The 21,415-nt window shown below is 32.2% G+C and overlaps 1 protein-coding gene across 1 annotated transcript; it reads right to left on the reverse strand.

Moving 5' to 3' along the window:
• Positions 1-17,964: 17,964 nt before the first annotated feature.
• Positions 17,965-21,409, reverse strand: LOC107483775 (uncharacterized). The gene is made up of 7 exons (XM_016104392.3): positions 21,313-21,409; positions 20,987-21,079; positions 20,795-20,859; positions 19,800-20,288; positions 19,478-19,627; positions 18,949-19,361; positions 17,965-18,635 (listed from the first exon to the last, which is right to left on the reverse strand). The coding sequence occupies exons 2-7, from the start codon at positions 20,995-20,997 to the stop codon at positions 18,021-18,023; spliced, it is 1,743 nt and encodes a 580-aa protein (XP_015959878.1). The 5' UTR covers positions 20,998-21,079; positions 21,313-21,409; the 3' UTR covers positions 17,965-18,020.
• Positions 21,410-21,415: the final 6 nt, after the last annotated feature.

The raw sequence follows: 21,415 nt of genomic DNA on the forward strand, positions 1-21,415 counted from the left end.
TGGGCTTGGACGTTATTTTTAAAAAAAAATCTTTTTTTAATGATAATTTTTTAAAAGATTTTTTTATAAAAGTAAAAGTGATTTTATATTTGGATATCTCATATAAAAAAAATTTTTTTGTCCAGCAATTATGTTTGAGTAAAATAAGATAAAAGTATTTTTTTATTGATTTATTATATGAAAAATATTTTAAAAAAAAGATCTTTTAAAAAAAGTTATAAATTGTAGCTTTTCAAAAAAAGATTTTTTTTATTTTTTAATATTTTTACTTTTACTATTAGAAATTTGTCAAACATACTAAAAAATAAAAAAAAATTTTCATTAAATAAATATATTTTTTATCGATTTAACGGCGTCCAAACAAGTACAAAATCTATTCCATATTGTTAAAATTAATTTTTTTTTGTTAATAATATATTTGGTGTGACATGTTTTCGAAGATATCTTTTAGTTATTTTATTTGATTTGATTGAGATAAACATCAAACTATTAATATTTTCTTTGACCATATTAATTATAACTAATCAATTACATTAATTATTTGCTTCGATTAGAATAAATAAATTAATTTTGTTTTAATTTATATTAATTTTTGTCTTACATGTATTTTGATTAATAATTCTTAAAAGTATTATAATTAATTATTTATTTAATTTGATTGAGATAAATATCAAATTATTTGATATTTTATTGAACTATATTAACTATAACTAATCAATTATATTAATTATTTAATTTAACTAAAATAAATAAATTAATTTTATTTTAATTTGTATTATTTTTTGCGTTACGTATTTTGATTAATAATTTTTAAAAATATTACAATTTTTATATGGTATATTTATAAAATATTTATATTTATTTAACTTATTTTGTTAAACTAAATACTTATAATTAATTTATTATATTAATTATTTAATTTAATTAATGTAGATATATGTTATTTGATTCAATTTATTATCATCTTAATATTTGAATCATTATTTATTAATTTTTTTAATTTTCTTGTTTAGTCTTAAATATTTTAATTTATTTATTAGTAAATATTAGCCTAAACTCTAAATCTTATTAAAGACAAAACTAAACAATGCAACAAAATAGACCCGTGAAATTAAGTGCAGTGTGAATGTGAAGAATTGGAGTCAATGCTATGCACAAGTTTGAATGCGACTGTGGAATCAAGTGACACGTGGGATGGTTGCTTGTTAACCTTAGACATATTATTAGAAATATTTAATAAAAAAAATATTAACAAAAAACAATTAAATTTTTTTATTTAATATTTATTAATTATTGTAATGATTAATGAATGTCCTAAGGTATCAAACTAGAAATAAAGAATATAAACAACAAGAGAGAGGAAGAGAATAAGAGAACCAGAGAAAACTTATTCGTCGAGAGTATAAAAATGGCATTAACCTTTTCTTACAATAAGTACAGTACTTTATAAAGCTAGAGTTCTAACTAACTTAGCTAACTAACAAGTTTTGGAAACTTCTAACAGTTTTTAACTATAACTAACTCATTAACCAACTCTTAGTTGTGACTAACTTATACATTTATTATTGCTAACATCAATTCTATTACTTTGTCCTTTGAGGTTTCTTTTGTTGACACTGCATTCATTAGATCTATGATAATTTTGGATACATTTTGTAACTCTTAGCTTGGGTTTAAATTTTAGGAAGTTGAGATTAAAAATAAATTTTGTGAAGCTGTCAGCTATTTGATCTTAGGAGAGAATGTATAAAATATTAATTTTTTTTGTACAACATGATTTTTTACAAAATACAAGTCAAACTTAAAATGTTTATTTTTGTTGTGAAAGATTGGGTTTGTAACTAATAAAATTGCACTTTGAATATCACAGTAGAGATTTAGTGTGATAGAGCATAAATTTTTCATTTCACTCATCAAGTTTTGAATTCAGATGATTTCAGTTAAACCAGCAGCTATTTCTTAATATGTTGCTTCTGTGGAGCTCTTTGAGACTACATTTTATTTTCTGTTTGACCATGAGATTAAGTTTGGACCAAAAAATACACAAAATTCAATAGTAGATTTTCTATCATCAATATCACTCCCCCAATCTGAGTCACTAAAGTCGTAGATTCGATTTTCATTAGCCTTTTGAAACCTCAAAGCATAGTTGGCTGTCCCTACAAAATATCTTAAAATTCTTTTAACCGCTTTCCAATGCCTTTCCAAAGGGGTATGCATAAGTTGAGATACTTTGTTCATAGCAAAAGAAATTTCAAGTCTAGTAGTTGTGGCATATTAGATACCACCAACTATAGACCTGTACAAGGTTGGATTTTGAAAAATGTCATCTCCAAGAAACTGACAGCTTAAGACTAGATATCATGGGTGTAGGCATTGCTTTGGCATCATGTAGTCCTGCTTTAGCTAACAAGTCTTTGATGTACTTGGTTCTAGTAGACTTTACTGCCTCAATGCCCACAAAATAACTCATCTCTCCCAAGTCCTTCAGTGAAAATATAGCATTTAAGCAAGCAATCAGGTTAGAAATTTTAATTTTTGAATTTTTAATCACCAATATGTCATCTACATAGACTAGGATGTAGATGATGGATGAGTGTGAAAACCATGTAAAGAGGGACGTGTCTGATTTGGTATTGATGAAACCAAACTGGTTGAGAGTACTCTTCAGCTTCGCAAACCATGCGGGAAGAGCTTGCTTCAGGCCATATAGAGACTTTTGGAGTTTACAGACACAGTGGGGTTGAGATGAGGAAGTGAAGCCTTCAGGTTGAGACATGAAAATGGTCTCTTGTAAATCTCCATTAAGAAATACATTGTCAAAGTCAAATTGCTATATTTGCCAACCCTTGGAAAGTGCTAAAATTAGCATGATTCGAATGGTAGGTGGGCTAACCACAGGACTTGATCATAGTTGACCCCTTCTCTTTGATGAAAATCCTTAGCAACGAGGCGAGCTTTGTATTTTTGAATAGTATCATTTGGGTGCTTTTTAATTCTGAACACCTATTTTGAGCCAATCATGGATTCAGTGTTTGGTGGAGGCCTTGGGACTAGCTTCTAGATTTGATTATGCATCAATGCATTATACTCTTCTTGCATAGCCTATTTCTAATGGGGACTAGCTAGTGCTTGCGAAATTGACTGAGGTAGTGAGTGTGTGAGATCAAGGGTAGTCTTGGTAAGAACAGTTGCATAGGTCTGAAGTTTGAGCTTTCTAGTTTTGCTACGAGTCTGCATAGGATGCAGGCTGCTTGAGGTAGGGAGGGAGAATGACAACACAATTTCAATGCTGGCAGGCTGAACAACACATGTACACAAGGAAGTAGAACTAGTAGAGTTATTAGTGACAGTAGGTACATAAGCATAATTATGAGATAGAAAAACAGGTAATATAGTTAATGGTACAGATATTTAATTAATATAATTGGAAGTATTATGTAATGAATGCATGGAAGAAAAGGATGCAAAGAGATGTGGCATAGTTGAAGAGGACTCTTGGGGGTTTAATAGGGGATAATGGCTTGGTATTTGGGGTTGAAGGGGGGTTAATGGTAATGGTTAGGGTGAGGGATAGGGTGGAAGAGATGGCTGTATTAAAGTTGTGACTAAGGGCTATGTTGAAGTTATAACTAGGGATAAAGGATTAAAGTAATAGGTGAATAGTGAAGGTTGAGTATGGGTAGATGCTGGGGATTGGGAATTGAAAAGTTGGTTGTAGGGGAACTCATATTCATTAAAAATGACATCTCTTGAAACAAACTTTGCCATTTTGAGAGAGGCATTTGTATCCTCTATGATTTAGGACATAGCTAACAAAAATGCATTTTTGTAATCTATAGTTGAATTTGTTTGTGTCGTATGATCTAAAAAATCGGTAACAGGTTTGATCTTGGTAAGAGCTTCATGAGGTGAGATATTGTGGAGTTTGGGATTTGGGAGTAGATTCATGAAATAGGTGGCTGAGAGTGCTGCTTTACCCTAAAAGGTTAAGAAAAGGTTGGCTTGGGGTAGAAGGGTTAGAGTAGTTTCTATTATATATTTGTGTTTTTCTTTCACTTTTCCATTTTGTTGATGAGAGTAGAGACAAGGGAGCATATATTGTATGCCATTTGTCACAAGGTATTGGGTGAATACTCTGGATAGATATTCTCTTCCATTATCAGTCTGTAGTGCTTTGGTTTTCAATCTGGTTTTCAGCTCAATTGCTGCCTTGTATCTTTGAAAAGCATCAAATGCTTGCCATTAGTTTGAAGTAAGTAAATGTTGGAGTATCTTGTGCTTGCATTGATGAAGCATATATAGTACCTACAACCAGATTTGCTATACATGAGTGCTGTCCCCAAAATGTCAGAGAAGATTAGTTCTAGAGTTGCATAACTACTGTGTGAGTCAAAGTGAGGTAATTGGTGAATTTTGCTAATGCAACAAGCATGGCACAATAATGGTTCACAATTGCTTTTATTAGTTAGATTGCTGCTAATGACATTGCATTGTTTAATTACAATTGAAGTAACTTTTTCAAATGGATGACCTAGCTTTCTATGCCATAATTGAGTGGTATGACTCATATTTTTGCAAGTAACTAACACATTTGCACTTATGACTGTCTTATTTACAGGCTCTTTATAATTCTCAATAAAGTATTTTTCTATTTTCTTTGTTGACTGCTGAACAATATTATTAGCAACACTTGATGACTTGTTGTTTGAACTTGTTGCCTTTGGCATTGGGACTTCTGACTCTTTCTCTACAAGTGACATTGGCTGAGGCTGAGTATGTGCAGCAGTGATAGTTTTTCTCTTTTTTGCAATATTAGGCGATGTAAGGTGTGTGAGTGAGCTAGGAATGGTAGCTCTTTCTTTTTCTGGTTATTTTATAGAAGGATTAATGGTATTGCTTGTGAAGTTGGTGTTGGTTTTTGGTAGAGTGGTAGTGTTGTGGCAGATTGGTTGGTGACACTAGTTTCATTGGATTTTAAAGTTTTTGGAATAATTTGAACTCCATCAAACTTGTAAAGTACATCTTTAAGCAATCCTTGAAGCAGGATCTTCTTGGAGATTTGGCTTTTCACATTGCACAAGTAAGGCTAAAACTCGAAAAACACATAATTGTCTAAGGCAAACTTGGCTACGCTTACTAAATTCTTAGAGATGGTGGGTACATGAAGGTTTTGTAATTGAAAGGGTTTATTGGATAATGATGCATTAATGTACTTCCAATATGTTTAATTTTTATACCTTGACCATTACCTCCATATACTTGCTCTGTGCCTTCATAATTTGTTCTTGTGTTGAGGTTTCTTGGATCATAGGATGTGGTGCGAGGCGCCCAAGTCAGAGTATCACGCAATATCTGGTATTGTCGAAGGTAGTATGAGCAATGCTTGAGGATTAGAAGGTGGAGCATGTGACTTAGTTGAGGATTGTTGTTGCTGCTGAGGGAATCTTGAGCTTGAGTTGTTGTTGAATGCAAGAGAAGGTGGTTGAGTTGTGTTGAGAGGTTGAATGTAAGGGTTTCTGAAGTCTTGATTGAAACGATGATAGCACTGAATGCTTGTATGGCCAATTTCGCCATATAGTTGACATTGTGATCTGCTACCTTGTCACCATGAGGATCATGCTCCTCTACCTCTGAAGTATCCTCTGCCTTTAGAACCTCGGAAGCCACCTCTACTACTATAGTTATTGTAGTCTTTTTCTTGAGATCCTTCTTGAACTTCATTACTTTGAGCAATGTTCATCTATATTGATCCTATCATTAACTTTCTGAAGCGTTCTATCAATTATTCTTGAGTCAATAGCTGTATTTCAAACTCACTTTTAGTATTGTGTGTTATTATTGATGTTGCTATAGTTATGAGATCACTGTATTCTTCACCAAGACCTGACAATGCTGCTTTGATGTATTCTTCCTTTGAAAGAAGAGCTCTTAATGCATTTAACGAATCTGCTATACAATTAATCTTTGACATGTATTTTTCCACTAATGAACTTTGCTTCTTGAACGTTTTTAGTTGAGTCTTTAGTTACTTAATTCTTGATTTGACTCGAGCTGCAAAATATTCTTCTAGTACATTCTAGATCTGATGAGCATAATCACATTCTATTACTCGATTCACAAAATTTGGCTCCATAGATGCAATTAGCCACGCAATAAAACATTGATCTTGCACCACCCAATCTGAATATTCTTGACTTTTAATTCCACTGGCACTACAAAAAAAAGTGTAATTATCGATGCCAAAAATCGACGGTCAGATTTTCCATGGATAATTTTCAACAACTAGCTAGTTGATAGAATGAAAAAGAAATTATAGAAATAAAATATTAAAATCGACGGCTATGTCGTTTATTTTAGCAACCTTCTAACCCTTAAGCAGTATCGTCACATTGATGACTAAGTGGTGGGGTGAGAATTTTTTCTTTAAAATCGACAGACTAATTGTTTAATTTAATAATTATAATATCAACAAATTTTATCATCGATAAATTTAGACGATAGAGATTTCTTTTCAGAATTAAATAAATGGTATAAATTTATTATATAAAATAGACGGTTAAGATATTAACTTTTGTTTTAACTAAAATCAACGAAATCATCGTCTATTTTTATTAACAAAAAATCACCCCACGTTTGCTTTTCGCATCCCTCGTTTCACTCAATTCCCGTTTATATTTTACCTCAAAAATTAACTCCAAACCTTCAGAGAATCAGAGTTTAGAGTGAGGCGTCTTCTTCTTCTCTTACACCTAAGAGCAGAGTTCCGAGAAGGAGTCACAGTCACAGAAAGTGGCTAAGAACAGATCAGTCGAGCTTCTTCTTCTTCTTCGACGCATGAGAAAACCTGCCATCCTCTGCCTGAGAGCAGTGTTTCTTCTTCTTCCGCTAAGCCTGCCGCAGCGCCAGAGTTCTTCTTCTTGTGATTTGTGAATCTGCATGTAAGTCCCCCGCGTTTGTACACAATGCTTCTTCTTCCACAGACTCGTCGTTGCAACGTCTTTGCCGGTCGCCGTCGCTGTGAGCCTGTCGCCAGAGCCCTTCGCTATCGCAACTTTTTGTAAGTTTCTCTCTGATTATTATATTTATTTTTGTAATTTTTGTATTTGCTATTTTTATCATAAAATTCTGAATTTGTATTTGTTAATAACAATCACATCTATATTACTAAAACCTAGTTAGCATAATCAATTTCTCACATTACTTCATCTCAACTAGTTTGACACATTAGTTTTACAATATGATTAGATAAAACAAAATTTAAAAGAAAGAAAGAAAAACCACTAAAAAAATAGAATACTAACTTCAGATTCACTCGTAGATTTTAATATAACTTCTTTTTCTCCTGATAAGGTGAATATATTAATATTGTTAAAGTAGCATCATTGATATATTTTATGATCTATATTGCTTAAACTAAAATGTTTGTGGTTCTTTTTTCTATGCTATTCAAGTGCATTCCTATTCTCTTTTAGTTTTAGTATATATACTTCTTATATCTAGTTGAATTTGTATTTTAACTGTTAGCATTGCCAATTCATTTGATTATGTATGCCAAGATGACAATGCAAGCTGCTGCTAGTTGTCTTCTTCATTTGTTGGGTCCCAGGTAATGGAGAGCCTTAAATATGCCATGAGACCAGGTGTGCTTATTATTGCTGAATATTTGGGAGGTGTTGTTAACTGTGATGCTTATTACATGAGTGATCCAAGATCTGATGGCCTTGGTGTTTCTTCATGCATTCAGAGTAGCCTTGAAGATGTTGGTGTCTCACCTGAGGAGGTATGATTAACAGGTTATGCTGTAATGTTTCTGCATTGGTCATGCTTCTTATTGCTGCAACCTTCCTATTATGACTAGGTGTGATATACTATTGATGGCATCAACATTCGATCCTTGCAGACTAAATCAGTTGTATCCAATGAGATATGGAACTATACCAGTGGTTCATCAAACCGGGGGGCTGAGAGTTAGTCGAGGAAACTTTAGCCATGACTTGTTCAATATGATTTGGTTTCCTTCCATTGACGCCTTTAACTTTTGGTTGTTTTTAACAGGAGACTGTTCAAAATTTTAATCCATTTGCTGAAGTGAAAAATGATGAAGGCACAGGGTATGTTTGTCCTTGTCTTCAATGGCTTGGATTATTTCTTCAACTTATAGTTTCAATTGAAAATTCAAATACAATTTTCATTAATATATTTTACAACTATAGAAAATTGAATGGTTGTCTTTTTAACTTGACTAATAGGTGGACGTTTTCTCCACTAACAAAGGAGAGCATGTTAGTGGTAAGATTCCTATTCATTCAGATTCATTCCTTTTTTAATATATATGTTATGTTATGACTGTGTCATGTTATTCAATCAATAATATTTTTTTTATGTTGTTTGGCTTTTGCAAAATGCAAATTGATGTGGAAAACAAAAGTTATAGACTAATACTATGGTAAGCATAATTTGTATCAACTGCTATTTTAGAATTCTCTTCTTAGATAAATCTCTCTCTTCCTCATAAGGATTAGATTGAAGGAAACACTCACCTCAATATAGGATCATTTTCCATCACTGTTATAGGACTTGAACACACCTTAGAAAATTTATTGTGTACTCCAAGAACAATTACTTACTCGTTATTAATTTTTAATTTAATTGTCTAAAAACTAAAAAGATATTGAACTTTGATTGATGTGGGCGGCTACTTTAGTCAACATTATTTTAAAAGAACAACCTTATCAGCCGGAGGTTTAGAAGCCATTGCAACATTGAAAGCCATAACAACAGGGTGGCTGCATCCGTCAATCAATCAATTCATATGTATAATTAATTCTTTTTATCTGATTAAGATTATTTGTTGTCAACTATGTTCAACAGACAGCATGACCTTTGATATGGTCTGACAATTTTTTATAGATGGTCAATGTCGACATATTTATCTTTTATTTTATGTACACATGACAATAATAAGTGACTCCTTCTTTCTTTGGGAAAAAAGATTAGGTCTTCTCTTTCTTGAGTTATTTGAAATTTTATCTAGAAACTTGAATATGTCATCTATGGTTATCAGAGAATTTATCGCAGTAATCTCTAAAAATATATGTGTGGCTATTAAATGAACAAACTTTTTTTAATTAAAAATAACACAAGAAAATAAATAAAATAGATACCTAAACAATTAATAAATATCAAAATCGACGGAAGGTTCGTCGATTTTATTACAAATAGAAATATCAGCTTCCATTATTATTGATGGCTTCTTTGTTGATTTTAGATTTTATTAAAAAATAAAAAATTTTTTTTTGTTATTGAGGGTCTAGCCGTCGATTTTATTACTTTATTAAAAAATCGACCAATTAAAAAACATTAATTCAAGTTGTTGCTTTTGCCGTCAATTTTCTTAGTTATTGACGTCATAGCTGTCGAATTTGTCGTCGATTTTTAGCGTGTTTTTTATATTATGCTGCAATCTGATTCCGGTTGAACTTTGTTGAAATCTTTACTAGATTAAGATGATTCTGCAATTTGTTGATTTTGATGTACGCCAACGCTTATTTCTTTCATACTTTGTAGTTGTTCTCATTGAATTTGATGACAGAAAATGCAACAAATGCATTCTGATTTAGAGCGCTCATTGGAACATTGTTTGTAATATATATGGTGTGTGGTCTATGGATCTACTAGCTCGAATACCGTTAGACTAGAGATGAGAAATATGAATAAAAAAAAAAAAAAAGAAAGAAAAAAAGGAAAGTAGAAAAAATTAGACTGAGAATAGCATTAACCTTTCCTTATAAGTACAGTGCTTTATATAGTTAGAGTTCTAACTAACTCGGTTAACTAACAAGTTTTGGAAACTTCTAAGGGTTTCTAACTGTAACTAACTCATTAACCAACTCTTAATTGTGACTGACATACATTCATTGTTGCTAACAAATGCTAAATCTATCTTTTTTTTATCTCCGTAATAAGTCTTTGATTATTCCTAAAAAGTTTAATTAAAATTGCTTAATCAGCAATAAGATATGAGGCGATGACCTTTGACCATGAGGGATTTTATAAATCACTTGTTTTAATAACTGTCCTTTGTTTCTACTTGAATTGTTGACCCCGGTGCACACGCTGATTAAGAATCTAATTAAGCTGCACGTGAATACCTCACTGCCTAATTATATTAAGGCTCGTCCTTCTGGCTATGCTTTTAAAAGATAAAATTATAAACGTTATTCTCAGCACACACTATTATTTCTATCAAAACTTTTTGTATAAATCATTTGATTAATTTAATAATGCTTTTTTTCCGTTTATTTCTTTACTTATTAGTTGCAAATTTTATGACAATAACCCAAATTAAAGTACTCAATCTTTGGCTCAACACAGTCTTTAGACAAAAGCGTCATCCAAGGAGTCCAATTCAATTCTCTTTGAAAATTAAATTATTTTAATATCTTAATATACTTTTATAATTAATATTTTTTAACCTATGAAATGTCTTATGCTTATATACGGAGAGAGAGTATTACTATAAGAAGACCATCAGCAATTCGCATGTCTCGTATATGCTTTGTTACTCAGGATTCAGTTAGTTACACTTTCGTTTTGACTGTATATGTTGAAGGGCTTTGTTTAATCTAATAAGCTGCTTGGTATTCAAACAAAGATATGGAAACATGTTAAAGGCTTAAAGCATGTTTTAACATGTCTTAACTGGACGAATTTCACCAAATAGGTTAGACAACTAGCGAAGGAAGATCGTTGATAAATTATCGACAGACAACAAAATTCATAAAAGTGATAAACAAAAAGTAAGAGTTGTGATAATAGTATTTGGTAATAATAAATAATTACAATTAGAGCGAATAGCAGTAAAAATAAAAAAGAAAAATAAAATAAGACAATAATAACTATGAGATAATAATAGTTATACATGTATATAAAGAATAATAAAATTAAAGAAAGGAATAATATATGATATAATAAGATGATATAATTAAAATAAAAATTAATAATTTTAAAATAACAATAAAATTAAAGATGTTCAATATATATAAGATTGAAAAAAGTAATTTTTTATCTATTAAAATTATGTATAGAGATAAAAAGTGTTTTAAATATAAATTTTTAAATTTGTTTTAAATTAAATGGGATTAAAAAAATAAATAAATTTAGTAATATTTATAAATAATTAATTTATAAATAATATTAGTAAATTTTTATTTCGATTTTGTTATACATGATAACAACATAATGCTTTTTTAATCTTACTTTTTTTAGTTCGAATTTATTTATTTTATACATTCTACATGTGTTAAATAACTTGATATTTTATTGTTTTATAATTTATTTTTAATTATTAATATTAAATTTATAATTATAAAAATAAAAATATAAAAATAATTTTTTAAACTTAATAGAAAAGCGAATGAATAGACACAGTAGTGCCTCTTGAGTTATAAAACAATTTTCTTTCAAAAATGTTATCGATGTGTTTAATTTGTGTTTTTATTTTTTTTATTTTTTGAATTTTGTGAATGAAAAATGGAAAAAGGTAAAAACAATAAAATTTATTTTCTGTTTTCACATCCTATATAAAATTCTGAACATAGAAAATACTAAAAATACAAACAAAAAATGAAAACGTCGAGTTTTTGTTCTATTACTAACAACAAATGCATTTGAAAATTATAAAGAAACAAAAAATAAGAAACAATCACAGAAGAAGAAAAATAAACTCTATGACACTCGACATATACATGAATCACAGTATCACACTCAACAATGCATTTGCATGATTCATGCTACATAAATGACACTCTATTTGTTCATACAAACAATTATAGAAAAAAAACTCAAACAAATAAAATAAACAAAAATAATTTTGACAAAAGAGTGGGGGCAAAACAAATCGAAACCACTTGTCCGAGCTGGTTGAGCCAATCATCTCTCATTGACTTCATGGTCTAGTTTCCCAATGTACAACGACATCGTAACAAACTACTTCCACGCATACGCAGCACCCGTTGCTGCCGTTGCCAAAGGAGCATATGTGATCCTGTCACTACGAAAAAAACACTGGTATCGTCGGATTTAGCGTCGCAGGATAGCGACGGATTTACCGATGATAATGATGTCGAATTCGTAAGTTTAAATAATTATTGACGGATTTTAGTTTCCGACACTAAATCCACCAGTGATATTTAACTTGGAGGGAAAAAAAGTTAAATTGGCACGTCTTTTACCATAGGATTTTTCCGACAATAACCCCAATTAGAGTGAAACACCGCGTTTTGGTGACATGCAACGGTTTACCATCAGATTTTTTTACGGTAAATCCAACGATAACAGGGCGTAAATTCAAATTACAAATCCTCCTCCCCCTAACTTCAGATTCACCCAATTTCTCACTTCCTCCACTCTCTCACTTACCACCGTCTGCCATCGCCACCGCTGAGACCACCATCGTCACAGCTTCCTCTCCGTTGCCGTCAATCCACTGGCAACACCTCCCTTCTCCTTCTTCCCCTCTTCTCCTTTCTCCTCGTGCTGTTAAACCACCGCACCCCCATTGGCAACGTGCCGCCGTGTGCTGCCTACCAGCCTTCGGTGACTTCCCCAGCCTTCGGCGACCACCGTTCGGCTTCCTCTAGCTTCAGCAACGTTATAGTGCCGTTGCATCTTCACTTCTTCTCAGTTTTCTCCTAGTTCTGCATTTGAGGTTTCTTTAAACTCTTTTTATATTTTTTCTTCAAATTATATTTTGGTTTGGTTGTTTCATTATTCTAATTTTAGTTAGTTAATTTAGTTAGAGTTAATTTTTTATTTTAGTGAATTTTAGTTGCTAAGATAGGTTATTTTTAGCATTATTAGTTTGTATTATATTGCCAAAAGTGTTGGAAATTGACTGAATTGATGGATAATGTTGCTGATTTTGTCTTGAATATGCTGATTTTGTGTGAATTGATGTTAAAAGACTATTTGTTTGTTGAACAATTGTTGAAATTCGGTTGAATTTGTTGCTGTGTTGCTTAAAAAATCACTTAACTAAATCTTTTGTTGCTGTAAATCTTTTGTTCTTTTGCCAAATATATTCAATTTATCGTTGAATTGAAAATTTAGGATGAGCGTATAGTTTCTGTGATGATGATATTGATGCTTTGATAAGCATGTGCTTATGCCTTTGGCTGGTCATGCAATAGGGTTTTAGTAGTTTGTCTTTTGCAGCTATTTATTAGTTGTTTGCTAATATTTTTGTAATTTATACACGCAGAAATTTTGCCAAGTATAATAATTTTAGGTGGTTAAGATAGGTTAGTTTTAGGAATATTAGTTTGTGTTATATAGCTGAAAGTGTTGAAAATTGACTGAATTGATGGATAATGCTACTGATTTTTGTGTTGAATATGCTAAATTTGCTTAAATTTGTTTGAATTACACTGACTTAATGTTGAACTTATTGTTGAATAGCATTGATTTATTATTTTAAATTTCTGTTAATTGTTATGCTATTTTCAAACATGACGACGAGTAAAGGTTTGCCGGATTAGACTGTTGGTCATGGTCGTAGCCGTGGTCGGAGTAGAAGGAGGGTTTCTACCAGTACCCCTGGGACTTCTAGATCATCTCCCTTTACTCTGACCACCTTGGTGATATCACAGGTTGCAGGTTTAGCGGACCAGCCTTTTATCATTGTCCCTAACCCCTACTACGTGCCTCCGTCTACGGCGATGCCGCTTTCTACTACTCAGCAGGCCGCTGCCATGGCGATAACGCCTCCAGCGATGAAAGCTGCAGCCCAGAGTCCTCTCACGGAAGTGAGGCAGCTGATGCCCCTCCATGCCCTCCCATTGTACGGTTAACCATTTGGTCTGATAGTGACATGGGGTGGTTAGGGTAGTTTAAAATTTTTTTGTTAAAATAACATAATATAACTTTAAATAAATAGATAAATTTTTATAAATCATGGTGAGAAGTATACTCATACTCAGAATCAGTTTCTTCTTCCGAAGATGAATCCAACATGACATGTTTCTTTTTTTCTTTCTTCTTTTTTTCTTTCTTTTTTCCTTTTTTTTTCCTTCGCTTCCCCCCTCAGCTCTACTCTTTTTAAGAGGCCCTAAAACAGAAACTTATTTAGTTAGCACAATAATTTAGAAATAATTGAACCAAAATTTCAAGGAAAATTATTTTTTTAGTTACCATTTCATCCTTTGCCTCAATGTCAATCGTCTTGACCAGCTTGTCCCTTGTCCAGTACGCCACCCATGGTGGCTCAGGAGCAGCATTTACTGCTGTGTTAGCAAACTTTGAATCATGAAAATAGATAATCATCAATACAAAAGAGGCAGCCATCGCATGAAAATTTGTCTCCTAGTTTCTAGGTTTTGATCCCCTTGATCAGAAAGTTGAGCACATGAGATGTCTAATTCCATTCTCGAACCGTGTCCACATGAAGGATGGCTTGACATATAAATTGGGGAGAGTTTGCTTATTGTTGTCGGCGACAAAAAGCATTTATGGATGAAGAGGATAAATGTTCTCTTAAATTTCAGCAGGTTTTCATCCCCTTCAACAGCCATCTCCAGTACAGATTTGGTTAAAAATGCTAAAGTAGAAACTTTGAAGTTTTCAACAATTTTCTTTTGCTCATCATTCAGTTCCTTGTAGACAACTTTGAGGAAAAGGATCCTCTAAAATAGCACCAGCATCAAAATAGGTTAATATAAATAAAGTAACATAAAAATAACAGCAAAACTGTATTGACAGAATATAGTAGAAAAGCCATTTTATACCAGTTGAATTTAAGTTGAATTTAGGCCTAGTGCATCTCTTATCTTGGCAGGGGTTATGTTGATCTTCCTAAAACGCGTCTCAATAATTCTTTATAGAGATTGAAGGAATGTGCCAATTCTCTCAAGAGGTTGTGTAGAACATTCAATGACAGGATATGTCTCAGTGCACCAAATTCCATTTCTTCAACGATAGCTTTTTTTTATCACTCATTTTGGCAAATACGCACTCATTTTGGCAAATACGCCAACTATCATTCTTGTAGAGCATCTCAAATCGTGAGGTTTTGCAATAATTTGAAATTTATGTTATATGATATATTTATAATATAAAAATAGAGTTGATTTAATGTGCATGTGTTACATCATAAATTGGCTTCTTCTTTTTTGAGGTGGTCTTCATAGAAACTTTCTTCTTTCTCATTTTGACTGTAAGGAATAAAAAGTTTGGTCAATACTTAACAGTAGCATCAACTGAAATTTAGTTAATTTATAAATGAACCGAATTAGTTCATGATTTGAATAAGCAAACAAAAAGACTCGATCAACCACAAAAATATTCCATGACCTAAGTACAACAAATCCAAGCGAACGAGACCAAGTATACCTCAATTAAACTAAGTAATGAACTAAAATTACTTAATGATCGCACCACAGAAAATCATTGCAGAACAAGCAAACGAAAAAACTCAATGATCAACAAAAACACATCTAAATCATTTTTGGATAAGAAAAAGTAATCTAAATTACACCAAAAGCAGTACGGGTATATTATATGCCCTAACTGTACGAAATCTAGGGGAACAAGACTCAATCATTAACCAAAATACATACAAATCAATTTTCTATCAAGCAAATCGATCTATGTGAGTTAGATAACACTGAACGGGTATAGTTATCACAAAATGTACACTATAAAGAGAACTACTGTTTCTATTTTCTTGTTTTTAACCATATCTACTATTTTGCAAGAGAGAGAAGACAAAAGAAAAAATTGCGTACCTTCAATAATCTTTTTTCTTTTCTTCGCTTGAGTTTTTGCTAGATTTGATTGTTTGTTGTAAGATTTTGAGAGAAATTTTAAATTTTAGAAAAAGATGGTAAGTGTTTATGTTGTAAAGCGCGAACGCAAAATGTGTGTAGTTTTGTTTGGATGCGTGTATACATGCTTTCTAAAATAAAAATGAATTTTTTAGACTTAAACCAACTTAATTAGACTTGAATAGTGTGAAATATAACTGCAACATAAATATCTTTTAAAATTGCACGGTATGTTTGAAAGTTCTAAAAGTGGTCTAATGAACTTGTGCGGACACCAAAATGGTCTCATTTATTAATTTTTTTATCATTTGAAAAGTAAAATATATTTTAAAAAATAGTGATTGTCAAAGTATTTTTTAACCACAGTAGTTCAAATCACTCATCCAAAATATGTGCATACATTCATATGTTCAATTTAATCAAGATTATTTCCTTCTTGTTGCACCAACCACCAAAGTTGTTTAATTTAGGGTTTGCTCCAATTTAAGTTTGCCTATAGCTAGCTTGACTATGTTTATGGTTGATTAGTTTTAATATTTTATGTCTTGTTATCATCTATTTAATTATTATCATTTTAAAATATTTAGGGGTGGCAAACCGGGCTAAATCTGTTGAGTTAGTCTGTATATATAACTCGCCAAAAAAATCGAATTTGGCTGAAAAATTAGAACCGCCAAAGAGCAAAAGTCCGTCTAACTCGCACTGCTTAAACTACGGGTTTTAGCGGGGCGGGACGGGACGGGCTTCCCCCGCCGGGCTTAATTTTTTTGGCAAGGTAGTATTTTTATAATTTCTTGGCCAAAATCCAACTTTTCCAAATCCAACTTATAAGAGTATGAAGATGAAAATTGAGTATTTTGGATTATGTTTATATTGCTTTGGAGACAATATTTATAATTATGTTTTGGATTATGTTTATTTTACTTTGGAGACAATATTTATAATTACAAAAATTTTAATATTCGTGAATATAAAAAATATAATTTTTTATACCTTCAAAAATTATAAATTTATTAATATAATTATAAAATTATATATATTATTTAGTAATTAATAAAAAAAATGTAGCGGATTTAGTCTACTAATTTACCAGCCCACATTTAAGTGTGGTGAGGTAGGATTTTAAAACCACCTTACTAGACAGAATGAAACGAGCCAACTCATTAAAGAGCGAATTTCTAACGAACATAACAGAATCGGATAGGACAAACTTTTTCGCTTACTACCCCTGAAATACTTAAGATATTTATAAGGTAGAAACTCAGATGCAGTCGATTTCACGTGAAGTTGATAGTCGATAACCGTTAGATGAAAATTTAGTCAAATCAGTCAAATCATCTAAGAGTTCTCAGCTATCAACTTCACGTGAAGTCGACTGTACCTGAGTTTTCACCTATTTATAAAGCACATATATATGCATACACAAAGGAATCGATTGTATATAGCACGTTCGAGCATGCAACTAGTAAGAAATTAGGAATAAAGGAAGGAAAAGAACCCCGCAGGACGGGTGACATGGTTTGGGGAAAAGAATTCAAGAGTAATAATTAACTACTATCCATATAAAATAATTTTATGCATGTATTTAATTACATAACATCACATCAGTAAAAATAATTATATTTTATATTGATCATATGAATAATTATCCAACAAAATAGATGTTACATAGAATATATAAATAGTTATGGTGTTATTTCGAAAATTTAACATAATTTCTCACATAAAAGTTTGTTTGTTTGCTAATTTTAAATGTACACATGATATTTTTTTGAGTAACACTGTACGATCAATATAATTTATCATTTTTGGCTAATAGATAGACAACAATATTTAAAAGTGTTAAACAAAAAATGATACTAAACTACTCAATTAAAATTATTAGACGGCTAATAATAATATTAACCAATATAAATTAAAATTATTAATTCTAATTTTGTTTCTTTTCCTTAATTTTTTTGTCTTATATATATTAAATTCTTTCCTTATTTATAGAAATAGAATAAGAACAATTATAAACACTAAGTTTTTTCGTTTTAGAAATTCTAATATAATATCATTCATAAAATTATTTATTTAAAACTTAAACTACTCGTCCCTATTAGCTAAATATATAACTAACATAAATCTCGCATATATATTACACAAGCTAAAGGAACTGAAATTCATTACTTATTGGACAAGTTAAAGATGTTTCTAGCGAATCATGCGTTTACTTGACCTAAACAAAGAACTAGAAATATAGGCGGAATAGACAATATCAGACCAGAGAGGAAACTGAAGAAACACAAATAAGGGTATTGGTACAAATGCAAGCACAGCAATGAACATAGGAACCCACTTCAAACCATGGTAATATGTAACAAAGAACGCACTGCTAAACGCTACCATCATGCTAATGATCGAGATAAACAGCATCATTAATCCTGACATGAGCTTCAAAGGCAATGACCTGCGGAAATCTTCCTCCCCATAACGCGAAATCATAATGGACAAGAAAATAAGGATGGAGCTTGTGGATGATATTAGAGCCATGGTATCCGATAATGCGAATAGCAAGAAGGTTGGCTTCTCGAGATAGTTGGGACTTCCTGTATTGTCATTGTTGCCGCCCGGCAAGCTGAAGGCGGCGGAGAAGACTCCCGTGGCAATGAGCGTCGAGACGACCATGCAGGATTCTGCTGTCCTCTTCATCCATGACTCTCCTTTATTCAGAAGATCTCCGTGCTCTTTGGTGAATAGTTCCCCTGGACTCTCCCCTGCATTGTTTCTCATTTCCAGGTATGTTGGTGGTGTTATTTTTTTAACCTCCTGCAATACTATATATTGTTACTCTATATAATTAATTCAAGGGATTTGATCATTTGAATAATGTTGCTCATTTTTTAACCTCCTGCAATAGTTCTTAAGATTTTTTTTCATGATTTTTAAAAATGTGTTGTTAAAATTAAAATAAATTTTTATACTATTTAACAACGATTTTTAATTTAAAAAATAAAAGTCAAAATATAACGATAGTCGTAACCACCATATACTCTACCTATATATAAAAGGACAATCATTTCGTATTATCAATAACTTTGATAGTTGAAAAAATGATAGCGGGTTTGAATGATGTACATACCTCAAACCATGACAACTCAAGCATCATTTGAAGAGCAGCACCAGAAACCAAGTTAAGTCTATCTGGTGGTGGCAATTTTGCAGCACAATGCAACATATTGTTGCCTTCATCATCAGTGAAAGTGACTATGATTTCTTTAATTGGACCCACTTCATGTATGAGATTGAAGATACTTGCATGGCGATGCAAAACGGCAATGTGAATTATACTCCGTCCCATAGTGTCCAACTCCCAAATCAAATCCGGGTAAGTGCTCAAAATTACAGATAAAAAGTCATGGTTTCCAACTTCTGCTGCAATGAATATTGCATGCGTAGGTTCTGTTATGGTTTCCCTCATCACTGTGTCGTCCAGACCAAGAAATATGTCCCACATTCGTTTCATAAGTTTGAGGATCATCGTGTCCTTCTTACCTGGTTAACATAATTAAATTATTTGACATACAAAAGTTAACGTATTTAACATTCTATTCCATGACATCAATAATGTATACTATCTTATGTTATATGTGAAAATGATTTGCACTTACAGAAATGGAGGAGGCGCCTTCGGCTTCGCAGACTACGGCAACCACAAAGTGAAGACTTTCGAGCCAAAACATGCAAACCTGTCTCTTGATCTTCATCATTCCTTGTAGTAGCTAACCTTTTTTTCTCTTCTACCATCTTCAGGGCTAAATCTACAACAGTCATTGTATTATTATAAGCAAGACTACATAATCAATAAAATTTATTATTTTTTGTCAAACACTTGGTATACTAAATTCTAAACTCTAAAGCTTAATGTTTGCCGTATCATTTGTGTTCAACACACCTAATAGTACCAAATAGATTATTTAAGTGTATACTTACCATAGAGTCCTGAATTTAAAGAAATGAAGAAGAGTGTAACCCAATCCTCTTGTGCCAGTATATCTTTGGACAAAGGGAACAGATACTCTGCCATTGCACTCCTTCCTTGAAGAACAGCCATGTGAAGAGGAGTCAACCCTTCTCCTCCCCTTATTTGCGGCAACGACCTATTCTCTTCCCACAGTATCCGGGCGATCTCCACATTCCCCACCGCTGCAGCAAAGCAGAATGCCGTGTTCCCTTTCTGGTCTTCTAATTCCAAATCATGAGATTTCATTAGCTTCACAAGCTCCTTCACAAAGGGAACATGATTCGCCCCAACCGCAATGTGGAGCACCGTTCCCCACCCTTTGGTTATGGCGGCTGTTAGAAGCGCCGGGTCTTGATCCAAGATTTTCTTGGCTTCTTTCCAGTCACCTGTCAGTGCTGCTTTGTGAAGGGGAACACATTTAGTGAGGTATCCACGTCTACCCTCTTCCGCCGAATCAGCTGCAATTGCCAAAATATATTACATTTTTTTTTCAAAAGAATAAAGGTAGAAACAGAACTGTTTTAAGGTGTCTGAATTTTGAAGCAAAAATGCTGTTGAAGGAAAGAAATGAATTACTGGAACAACATGAACAACATGAATAGAAAGGGTTATGCTAGGTAAGCAATAACTTTCTTTAATAACATAAACAACTACCAATCAAATCAAAATACACTACCCTTCCAAATTACCTACCTAAATCTTAATATTAGAATCGCACACCTAGTGAAATTGCTAAAATTGTATGGCCTAATGAGAGACAATCCAATCTAGAAATATTCTAATTGATATTAGCAATATTCCTAGATTGGATTGTCTCTCATTAGAAATGAACATTTGATATATCCATTGTTTATATTATTTAGTATTTTCATTATCTACCTATACTTTTCCAAAAAGAAATCAGAACTTATCTTATTTAGCATAGAAACGTTTTGGTTTACATTTTGTAACAGAGAGTACTTACGTGGAGAAGCGAGATAGATAAGGTTTGGCCTGCTAAAATCAGCAGAGTCTTGTCTAGCCATTTCTCTGTGCAAACGATGAGCCCAAGAGTTATTTTCATACTCATAAAGAAACCATATCATGTTACCCTCATCAACGTAAGCATGAAGTTGTAGAGTCGAAACCATATTGCTGTATGTGTTAATATACTTACACAGATATCATTTTTAGATAGATACACGTTTCATTCACCACCTCATGATTCCAACCCGAATCTTGCTACTCTCGTCTTCCCAGTGCTCAATCACTGTCATATCAACACTCGAGATGTCAGTGAGTGAGTCTACTAATAAACCTTGAACTAACTAATTTTACAAACATCCATTTTTATATTTATTCAATACATTTTTGGACTTGTGGGGAAAAAAAAACCTTGAACTAGCTAATTTTTCCAAACTACTCAAAGCAAAGGAGTATTAAGTTTAATAATGAAATATCTGCATCCCATCCATATACAAATTAAACAAGCAAGAAGCGTACAGAACAGAGCATAAGTGTGTTCCTCATTCCTCAGGAACATGTAGTATGGACCTTCCTAAATTCATTCCTCTTTTTTTTTAAAAAAAAAAATAACAGGATATTT

This window comes from Arachis duranensis, chromosome 4 (genome assembly GCF_000817695.3).
Source record: "Arachis duranensis cultivar V14167 chromosome 4, aradu.V14167.gnm2.J7QH, whole genome shotgun sequence".
NCBI classification, from domain to species: domain Eukaryota; kingdom Viridiplantae; phylum Streptophyta; class Magnoliopsida; order Fabales; family Fabaceae; genus Arachis; species Arachis duranensis.

Bases quoted from the DNA above. Each gene is read 5' to 3' on its own strand.
- LOC107483775 (XM_016104392.3), bottom strand. The intron at 19,628-19,799 runs GTAAGTATACAC...TGACTGTTGTAG, and splicing joins TTTAAATTCAGGACTCTATG to ATTTAGCCCTGAAGATGGTA. The intron at 18,636-18,948 runs GTATGTACATCA...ATAGTATTGCAG, and splicing joins TTGAGTTGTCATGGTTTGAG to GAGGTTAAAAAAATAACACC.